Source organism: Salvelinus fontinalis, chromosome 9 (assembly GCF_029448725.1).
Source record: "Salvelinus fontinalis isolate EN_2023a chromosome 9, ASM2944872v1, whole genome shotgun sequence".
Classification (NCBI taxonomy): domain Eukaryota; kingdom Metazoa; phylum Chordata; class Actinopteri; order Salmoniformes; family Salmonidae; genus Salvelinus; species Salvelinus fontinalis.
In genome coordinates this window covers 37557357-37568257 of record NC_074673.1, presented here as the reverse complement: position 1 = coordinate 37568257, position 10901 = coordinate 37557357, and the positions used below count along the sequence as shown (strand labels likewise).

At 40.6% G+C, this 10901-nt stretch overlaps 1 protein-coding gene across 1 annotated transcript; it reads left to right on the top strand.

The window, feature by feature from the left end:
• The first annotated feature begins 1582 nt into the window (after positions 1-1582).
• psme3ip1 (proteasome activator subunit 3 interacting protein 1) lies at positions 1583-9348 on the top strand. The gene is given in 10 exon segments (XM_055934296.1): positions 1583-1661; positions 3053-3075; positions 3078-3106; positions 4073-4206; positions 4352-4450; positions 4999-5121; positions 8000-8132; positions 8312-8385; positions 8509-8664; positions 9023-9348. Coding segments are annotated over 10 exon segments (855 nt in total). The 3' UTR covers positions 9028-9348.
• Positions 9349-10901: the final 1553 nt, after the last annotated feature.

Genomic DNA, 10901 nt, shown 5'->3' with positions numbered 1-10901 from the left:
AACAAATCAAAATATTTTATATTTGAGATTCTTCAAATAGCCACCCTTTGCCTTGATGACAGCTTTGCACACTATTGGCATTCTCTCAACCAGCTTCATGAAGTAGTCACCTGGAATGCATTTCAATTAACAGGTGTGCCTTCTTAAAAGTTAATTTGTGGAATTTCATTTGAGCCAATCAGTTGTGTTGTGACAAGGTAGGAGTGGTATACAGAAGATATCCTGTTAGGAATTTTGTTAATAAATAGTTAAAACAAATTCTAGCTTTAGATAAAACTATAACTAATTGAACTCTGCATGCCTGGTGAAAAGAGATTTGTGTTGTGGGTCATAAAATAAGCAGAACGGGTCATTAAACTATTGTTGAACTGACCCAACTTAGCCCTGAGGTGTTTAGATAAGGCTGTGGGTAACTTTTTAGGTCTTCCATTATCTTGAGTTGTCTGCTAAAGTGGTAATAAATTATAGTGAGCCTTCAGGATAATTGACTATATTATGTGTCATGTGTGTGTGCTGTGAAGTTGGAATGAACTTTTGAACCTGTTTTCTATTTGTCAGGACAACGAGACTTATTCTGTAACCTATGACGTCATATCTTGTATATAAACCTGTGTTTATGATCAAATGGCAGCGTGCTCCGAGAATAAACACTATTATCTAATTTTAATAAGACTGTATCCTGTCTATTTTATGTTAAGTATCTTACAAATTCTTATAAATAGACAGATTGAATTTAATTAATGAGTACATTAGAGGAATTATTTAATTCCACTAACAATATCTAATGGGTGTATCATCGATAAGGCATATCTGTGACTTTGCTACAAGTGATTTTAGCTCTGTTATGTAAGTAGGCTACATATACTAGGTTGCATAAGAGTGAGAAATATCTTAGGCCTATTCATATTTTTTTTTTACATAAAATCCATTAAAAAAATTACATAAAATGTAATTGTTGTGGGAAAAAACAAATTTGGTTTAAGATCTCTAGATTTCTAATTTAAAATAAAAACGTAGTTTTTCTGAAAACACCAGTTTCTGTTGATTTAATACGGTCCCTTAGCCGCAAACGCGTAATATTCACCCATTGAAACCAACATAAAGTTCGTTTTTGAAACGGAGTTGATTAAATAAACGGTTTACCTTGCTCTCTATCGTCATCTTATTCTAGATGTATCACTCTAATCATCATAAAACTTTCCGTCGAAGAGACTGACAAGCAAAATCCGAATATCTAAACTGAATTCAAAAATATGGCGGTAATTGGGATGGACGTTTTCTCAATCATCCAGAATTGTTCTACAACAAGTAAATTATAGATTTATAATTTAGGATTTCTAATCTGCAGTTGCAAATTAGATTGTTATACAGTTAGCCGAAAATGTTTAAATAAAGTATGTGCGAGAATTCAACCAGAGCCATTCAGATGTAGCTCAGTATACAAGCATAGTTATTGACTGATAATGTATAACATTATGGCTCGGTTACTGGATTTACAAAAATAATCTTCCACACAATTTTGAAGACACAGTGGAAGTGTATACGTATTTATTTACATAGATTGCTACATTTATTCAGGCCGATGCACAAGTGGGAACTATATTGTTTCGTCACAAACTATGCGGAACCTATTTACTGGGACACGTGGCTCCGTGGATTAGGTAAAAGTGTCCTAGCTAGCTGTGTTGTTGTTAAATATTACATTTGTAATCCAAAATGTACGATCTTCGATTCATTTATGAACAATTGTAATCATTTTCGAACGCATATATATATTTTACATTATAGAAGCGGTATTTAACCATTATTTTGCAACGAGCTGCGTGCTAGCGGTGCAGTAGGTGTTGTTGGCAATGAACTAGTTTTCTAGCGAGACAGCTACAGTAGCGAGCTAGACAGCTCGCAGCTACACAATGAATTTAGCAAGATAGCTGTTTTAGCTAGCTAAGGTTATCCTCTACATTTCTATTCGAAATCCGTTCTTATTGGTTAGCTAATCAATATTATGAGCCCGTAGCTAATAGACTGATCAGTTAGGAGAGTATGGAACCTAGCCGATTTAAACTCAACTCCAAGATTTACTATGGAGTTGAGCGGCGACTAACGTTATTGTGGGCAGACTGGAGCTCCGAGGTAACGTAAAATTCAGTTTGATAAAAAACGACTGATTTCAGCACCCAAAAAAGGGTCCAGTTACACACGACATTGTTCTGTGTAATTGCGTGCTATTCTCTGGATGCTGAAATCAGTCGTTTTTGATAAAAACTTCAAGTTGTGACGTGGGATCACTAGTCCGCCCACAAAAACGCTGCTCAGCTATCTTAAATCGTTGCGTTTTGTTGGATAGAAGAAACCTAGTCAGCAGGTATCCAATAATATGTAGGCTTAACTAATAGTTTAGTAGGTTCCCCCATAGATAGGTAGTTGCTATCTGGAAACGGAAGTTACAAAAATAGATTATCAACCTTAAAAACAACCCTTACTTCACTTGGTAGAAGCTAGCCCAAATATATGACAACTAGCGTGCAGTTGACCAGGGTTTCCCTAACTATGCACGTTTTGGTTTTTGCCCTAGCACTACACAGCTGCTTAAAATAATCAAAGCTTGACGATGAGTTCGTTATTTGAATCAGCTGTGTAGTACTAGGGCAAAAACCAAACTGTCCACCCAGGGGGCCTAGGACCGAGTTTGGGAAACCATACAGTAGATGGCTACACTACACATTTCTTGAGTCGACCACTAGAGGGAGGCATCGCCTCATAAATTATAAATAGGTGATAACCAATGACTGTTACCAACCGTGGTAACAGACTTGGTCCTAGGACCCCCTGGGTGGACATTTTGTTTTTTGCCCTAGTACTACACAGCTGATTCAAATAACTAACTCATCATCAAGCTTTGATTATTTGAAACAGCTGTTTAGTGCTAGGGAAAAACATGCACTGAGTTTGAGAAACGTCGGTCTACTCTATGTACTCTAATTGTTAATCTTATGTCTAAATTTTTCCTTTAAGCACACTGTTCTGAATTATTTTATTATCTATCCAACAGATGATTTCTTGACTTGGTGTCTGTGGTCTATTTGATTAAGTTGAGGCAAGTAAAGTAAGTTCTCAATCTCTACTGTATACCTCTATTTTGATGGATCCAAAAAGCATCCGTTTGATGAACTTTAAAAGGGAAATCTGCAGTTGTTACATTTTTTTGACTCGTCATTTAATGATATGTACCCATTAATTCTTGAAGAATATAACTTAGAAATGCCTCGTGCTTCGTTCAACTGTCTTAACCCATCAGATTCCAGCAGCATACCACCCTGCATCCCACTGCTACCTGAAGCTAAGCAGGGTTGGTCCTGGTCAGTCCTTGGATGGGAGACCAGATGCTGCTGGAAGTGGTGTTGGAAGGCCAGTAGGCACTCTTTCCTCTGGTCTAAAATAAAATATTCCCATGCCCCAGGGCAGTGATTGGGGACATTGCCCTGTGTAGGGTGCCGTCTTTTGGGTGGGACGTTAAACAGGTGTCCTGACTCTGTGGTCAGTAAAGATCCCATGGCACTTATCGTAAGAGTAGAGGTGTTAACTGCAGTGTCCTGGCTAAATTCCCAATCTGACTATCATGGCCACCTAATCATTGCTAGCTTCCAATTGAGTCATTCATCTCCCCTATAACTATTCCCCAGGTAGTTTCTGTAAATTAGAATGTATTCTCAGTCAACTTACCTGGTAAAATAAGGGTAAAATAAAGAACCCAAAATATAACCTTGTTTTATTCCAATGTTTGTAAATGTAAACAAACACCATAGAGCCTCAAAACATGTTTAAAGCTATAATTTTGATATCATGGATGTCAGTGCAACCATAGCTCGGTCTATGAATTTAAGAGTGGTTGCATTTCTCCAGCCCCATCCCTCAGCTTTTTGCTGAAACGGGCGGGGAATGCTTTTATAATTTAAACTGCTGATTTCCCCTCTAACAACTCTTTGCTATTACAGATATATAACGTGTTTTTCCGTTAGTCTATTGTGGATGCTACTGTTTGAGCTCAGGTTTGTGCATGTACCTTTTCAAGGTGTGAGATGGCAGTGCCAGCGGCCGGGGGTGTAGACCTCAGTCGTAAATTTGTGTCAGAGACCGAGATCGAGGAGAAAAGGAAGCAAAGACAGGAGGAATGGGAAAAAGTTAGGAAGCCAGAGGACCCAGAGAGTAAGCCACCTGCCACTAACTCCACTCTACCTCCCAAAATGTACACAGACAGAAGCAATATCTTTCATCATGCCTGTACACTTGTCTCATCTAAGCATCTGCAAAGCTTTGGTTTCTGTGTGTTTGTGCTGTCTCCCTAACACAGAGGCTCCTGAGGAAGAGTATGATGGGCGTTCACTGTTTGAGCGGCTACAGGAGCAGAAGGACAAGAAGCAGGAGGAATACGATGAGCAGTTTAAATTCAGTAAGGTTCCCACTCTCATTTATTTTAGTCCCTCTCCACTTTCCCTGCAACAGCCCCTACCACATTCTGGGACTTCACATTGGATATCTCAGATGAAACTCTTGCATCTATGGAATGGATAGTCAGACTCTGGACCTGTTGAGTACAAAGTATTTGTTACTCTGGGAGTGTGTACATTTTTATATTATGAACCTGTTTGTGTGAACAGATAGAACTATGTAATGTATCAGACGAGGAGCAGGAGGAGATTATGACCTTGTCTTGGGAATGAGTGGAGCCTTCTGCCTGGCATAGCAGCTTCCCTGCTTTTCCGTTTCCCTGGTGACCAGCCTACTATTAGCAGTCACCCTGGTGGCCATATGTGTCTTGTAAAGCTATACGCTCTTTCAGCAAGGATATTTAAGGAAAATAGATAGCATGTTGTTTTGTATATGTAATAACCCTTCTCCAACTCCCATGGCCTTAAGTTGAAATGATCAGATAGTAATATTGTATTGGTACTACAGTACTTAGAAATTTTTTCCATGGAAATTGTCTTCTCACCACAGAGAACATGGTCAAAGGCCTGGATGAGGATGAGTCTCACTTCTTGGATGAGGTCTCCAGGCAACAGAGCCTGGTGGAGAAGCAACGCAGAGACGAGGAGCTGCATGAACTAAAAGAATACAGAATATCCTTTCAGTTTCAGCTGTATACTCCCACCCCATAACTCTACGTTTCTCTCTTTAACATGCACACAGAGAGCAAAAACATGGTGTATCCATTTTCATGTCATTTTATTGCAGAATTATAATTTTTTCTGTCGGTAAGGCAACATTTAGTAGGCATGAGTCACACAAATAATGGATCTATGTGTCAGAGCCGAATGTGAGAGCCAACTACTCTCATACTCCCTGTGTTTCTCGCTCTCTTTCTCTGTCACAATATTTTGGTGGGGTTGAGTTATTTTGCTCTCTTGACATTAGATTAGGCTCGTCTTACCTCTTTGCTCCCACTCTCATCTGATGGACAGGAGGAGGCAGTCAGTCTACAGGCTTCAGGTCAGTACCAGAGCATGCGAGCGGAGTTGAGTGGTTGGAAATACTGCTCACCGCTCCGGCGCTCCATGTCCTTTCCAACCCCTCCGCTAAAAACTGCTCTGCGCTCACAGAAAAAAAACTGCTGCTCCAATTTCACTCCATTCATTAAAATCACAATTTAACCAACTCCTATCTATTGTTGTGACAACCTGGACCGACCATTTGGTTTTGAAGTATTGAAACCAAACCATATGATTTGAATGAAAAGTATTTGAGTAAACATGAAAAGGTGAATGTAAGAAGCGTACATCATTTAAAAAAAGGCTTCATGTCATATTAAACTGCATATAAACACTCTGAATAGGTCAGGAGCCAGACAGTGCCTAAGAAGGAACGAAAAGGAATGATTTAGTCTATATTATTTCAAGGCTGTAGCCTACAAAGAAATGCATTGTGAAGCATTTGCGAGTGATACACAATAGGTTGGTAGGGACGTAAAGAGCTCAGCATTTAAAATGTTGTATTAAATCATTATAGTCTATAAATGGTGCATATAGGCTGTGCCTTACTTAGAATTAAATTGACATTTAGTGCCCTTGAATACATTTTTAGAAACACGAGTTTGGCCAGTCTGTAACTTCATGCAATGGTGCCTGGAGAGCCGGCCAGCAGTGGAGAATATATTCTCCACACTTGCAGAGGATGCTAAATAACCTTTTGGTCACTCTTGCCAGGCTGAGCAGAGAGAGTTGTTTATACATTTTTTTCTGTAGGTAGGCCTAAAGGTTTTTAGAAAAAATAACCTAATCAAAATGGAAAGCTCCTTGACCGTTGGAATATGCCAGGTCTATTCGGTCAAATCAATTTTAGCCTATTGTATAGGTAATAGAACAAAAATGAACGAAACGTTTAAAAGATCAGATTTTTAGTTTATAAATACTTTGCTACAATGACACTCTTATCTACCCACCACGCTCCTTTCTTTTAGCATGTGCACGTTGTAAGTGCACCATCATGCTTTAGGGATACGTGTCTTTTCAGATTCCACAATGATTGTTTAGTTGTAGACACTACATCACCACACTCCCTCTCTTGCTCTTGGTCCTCATCTTTGTAAGTCACCTTGATTTTGCACCTGTGTGTTTTATCAGTTTCTTTATTAAAATATTAAGCGAAGGCATGCCCTGAGCTTGTGAAGTGAGTGCTACTGGAGCGAAATTGGAGCAGGCGAGAAGGACGACGCTCCAGCCTTTCGGGAATTTCGCTCCACGCTACAGTAAAATTGGGCTCGCTCCGCTCACGTACTCTGGTCAGAACAAGTGTTCTTCCACCTTGTTAGTGCTCCTACTCTCAAACATGACATACAGTACAGCCTCAAACACAGAGAACCACATTCTACATGCCGAGAAACCATTAGATCAAAAAATGTAAGGGTAAGATTACAGTTTAAGGGTGCGTAGACAGTAACAGACAGGTAATTAGTGATAACTTGATTTGTCATATAATCTTGATAACCTCACAGTGAAGAGATGATTAGCCATTCGTGATCTGACACTGTTCCTTGCCGACCTTTCCAACCCGAACATGAATGGTTTGATCCTCAGCACGAACACTTTACCACGCAATTTTGTGAATGAAAAAAGCATGGTCTCTTTTCTCTTAACGTGTAGTGGTTTTAATTGATCTATTTTAAAGTGTGCTGTATGCTTTGTATGTCCACTTAACTGATATGAACGTATGTTAATGTATGCAAAGCTGCTCTCACGCCACATATCTCAGCACTGCTCAGAGCCACGGTCCTGTGGTGATTCATTCTAAATTCAGCCATAGTTTATAACGTAACTGACTTGAGAGCCTGCATTTCTCTCAATCTTTCTTAATCAGGCTGTCATGTACAATCATGATGCATGGAGCATGATCAGACAATTATGCTATTGTGTAAGGGAGAAAATAAATGTTCCCTCTTTCCAATGAGGACCAGGTTTGTCTGCAGATGGAAGAGGATGCATTGTCATGGCAACCAAATCCTACTGAGGGCTGGCTTTTATGCTGATGGGAGACAGTTTGAAGTGCTTACTGCAGAGAACCATCAACCAGATCCTCTTGTAATATTTTGATTTGGCCTAGTTCAGCTAGTTTTACCACCTAGTCACAGGGTTGTTTTTAACTTCAAAGTGTGTCACTTTTCCAGGGCGTTGGTGGATGCCCACAGATAGACTAGTAAGTGAAAAGAACAGGCTGGATTTATGAGGACACACCTGGACTGTGGCTAGATGAACCCCGAATGCAATTTGAGTGTGTACCACTTATTTTCCTGTATTCACACAGTCAAACATTGTTGGAAAATCTATTCTGACAGTCAGTGCTAGCCCAGTGGGCAATTCCCTGCTCAGAAGTGATTGTGAGATGTGAATTAGTTGTGAGTCACCTGGTGTCCCTATCACTCCTATCAGCAGTTAATTATCACATCTAGGATCTGCACGCCTGTGAGTTATTTTCCATTTCCTCTCCTTAACTCCTGGATTTCACAGTGCTCTGAAAAAACTGGCATCTAGTGAGAGTCGGAAGGAGCCAGAGAGGAGGGCGGGTCCTAAACCAGCAGAGGTCAAGACCAGTCACCTGTCCCAGGCACACCTGTTGGCTGGGGCGTTCAAGCGACGCAGGTGAGGCCAGTGGCCACAGTACCTTTAGACCTAGGTCACAGTTTCCAAATCATCTGGATATAGTGTTGGACGATGTAACACAATTTATAGGGGAGTGGTGGAGTTGGGTGAGAGTGGGGGGAAAAGTGAATTAATCTGCATGTCTCTCGTCTTTCTGTTGACTTTCCTTTCTCCTGCAGCTCTTCACAGTCCTCAGACAATAGCAAGAAACAGAAGGTTGAGGAGTCTGCAGCAGGGAATGGGGGCCGGACAGGTGGGCTGAGACCTTCTTATAATGTAACACAATTGAGTGCTCTTATAACACATACTCTTCTATCTCACACGTATGACTTTACCGACATCGGTAAGTGTGACTGGCAGTGTGTTGTGCTCTCAGAGCAGGAGGCGGGCAGAGGTGTGGTTGAGCAGGGCTCCACAGTAAAGACAACAGGTGTCCTCCACCTTCCATCGGCCGCCGTGTGTGTGGGCATCCTGCCGGGCATGGGAGCCTATTCCGGCAGCAGCGACTCTGAGTCCAGCAGCGACAGCGAAGGTAGCATGGACAGGAGCATCTTTCCCATAAAGAGATACAGAGTCTGCAGATAGACACACACCAATATGCAGACACACTCATATGCTTACACACACACTCATTCACACAAACAGGCTGCCGACACCATTGCTTTCACAGCTGTATGAGTTACTGTTATTCTAAGTCATTAGCAGCGTTTCCATCAAGTGTTTTCCAGCCCAGAGTGGCATAGTTTATGATTTCTTCATAATCACTAAATAGAATTAAAACCTGTTAAATTAACTTCAATGGCATTGTGATTTTGGTGTTGTGCATTCAAACATGACACCTCCCCCCTTCCTCCCAATATGACATCTCACACAGTTTAAATCCCTGGCAGCCTAACCTGATGACATCCCCCTGTGGCTGCAGCTCTGCTATTGGCCAAGGAAACAGTGACTGACAGCTGTGGATCAAGGACAAGACTGCTAGACTGTCACATCACATTCATACCTTACCTTAGACAACATCAAGAAAGCGAGCCAGAGCTTCGTCTCAGATGCAATGTATGTGGAAATGCATTTTCTTTCGTTTTTTTAGTTTATTTTTGATGCGTCAGTGCGAATAATGCTGGATTTTAATGGATTTATTTCTCTCCATGAAAATGTGGGTTTCATCATGGGATGATCGAGGCTTGGGGAGAAGAAAATAAAAAGTTTTTCCGTTTTCTTTGTTTATTTGGTGTAAAGAGTCAGCCTGGTCTCCTAGACCAAATGTAACATAGTAAACTAAAATCTGCGACACTCAAATTAGTATATGTTACATTTGGTGTTGTTAAATAAGACAGAAGGTTACTTAAGGCAAAAACTAAAGGAGGGTGGATGAGTGGGTGTATAATGTGAACGTCTAGCAACCCAAAGGCTGCCTGTTCGAATCTCATCGCGGACAACTTGAGCATTTTAGGTAATTTGCAACTACTTAACTACTTTTTTGCTAACTCCTAACCTAGCTGATGTTAGCCACCTAGCTAACATTAACCACAACAAATTGGAATTTGTAACATTGTACAAATTGCAATTCGTAACCTATCACAGATTGTAATTCGTAACATATCATACAAAATGGATGATGGATATCCACAAATTAATACATACAAAACATACTAATTTGAGTGTCCCGGATGTTTGTTTACTATGTTACGTCTACCCCTGAGTACAGGTTGAAAGAGTAGGTGTATGCGAGTGCATGAATGAAGATAACTGGAACGAAATAGTAAATTGGAATTGACTTCTGTGTCTGTTTGTACTCATTCATTTGTAACCGATTTAGTTGTGACAAATGAAAAATAAGTGGTGCTAAGAAATTTAAGTGTAGGGATATATTTCTCAGGGCACTCTGAAAGAAGCCTTGTTTGTACAACATACACATTCAATTTGATAAAGTTGAAATGGATTTAATCTGGCACATCCAGAGTTAAATTTATACTGATTGTTCCAAACTTTCTAACATTTTCGGCTCTGGGTTTTCTTGTGAAGCAGAGGTTGAGTTCCTGCCTGACTACATTGCAGATGCATGCCAGATCTTACAATGCATGGATAGGTACAGTATGTTATATCTTCTAACCAGGCACGCAACCATTTGTCGCGTTCAACGTTGCAGTTGACTTTAAAGTCGAGACAGGCCGCGTTCCCCTGCTCATACTTGCATGCATCAACCAAGGGTTGCGCGTAACATCATCGACTGCTGTTGGGCACCAGAGTGCATAACATATAGGGCGTGTTTCTGTACTTAGACGTTGCTGACGCCTGACAGATCTTACAATACCTGGACAGGTATTTTAAATATTAGCTAATGGTGCTGGGAACTCTGGAAAAAAACAAGGTCAAATCATGAAGTCAGTGATCTTCAGTTCGGAAAGTCAGAGCTCTAGAAAGATGCCTGAGTTTCCGAGTTGGATGACGTTCGATTTCTCCCAGTTGGAGCTTGTTTTTTCCCCTGTTTCCAAGCCGTGAACACATTGAAGTCGGAAGTCAGAAAGTTCCCAATTGTTTTGAATTCGGCATAACCACATATGTTATAGCAATTTGTCAGTCGATGACACAGTCGTTGACATGACACGCAACCATTGGTTGTTGCGTCTCCTTAGCTGTGGCGCACGCCCATGATGTGGTTAGCTGATACAAAAATCCCAAACCCCTGGGCAGAGGAACGCATCCCTGACTTCTACAAATCAGGTTTTAGACTAGAGCATCAAAATTGTGATGAATCATGGGGAAATT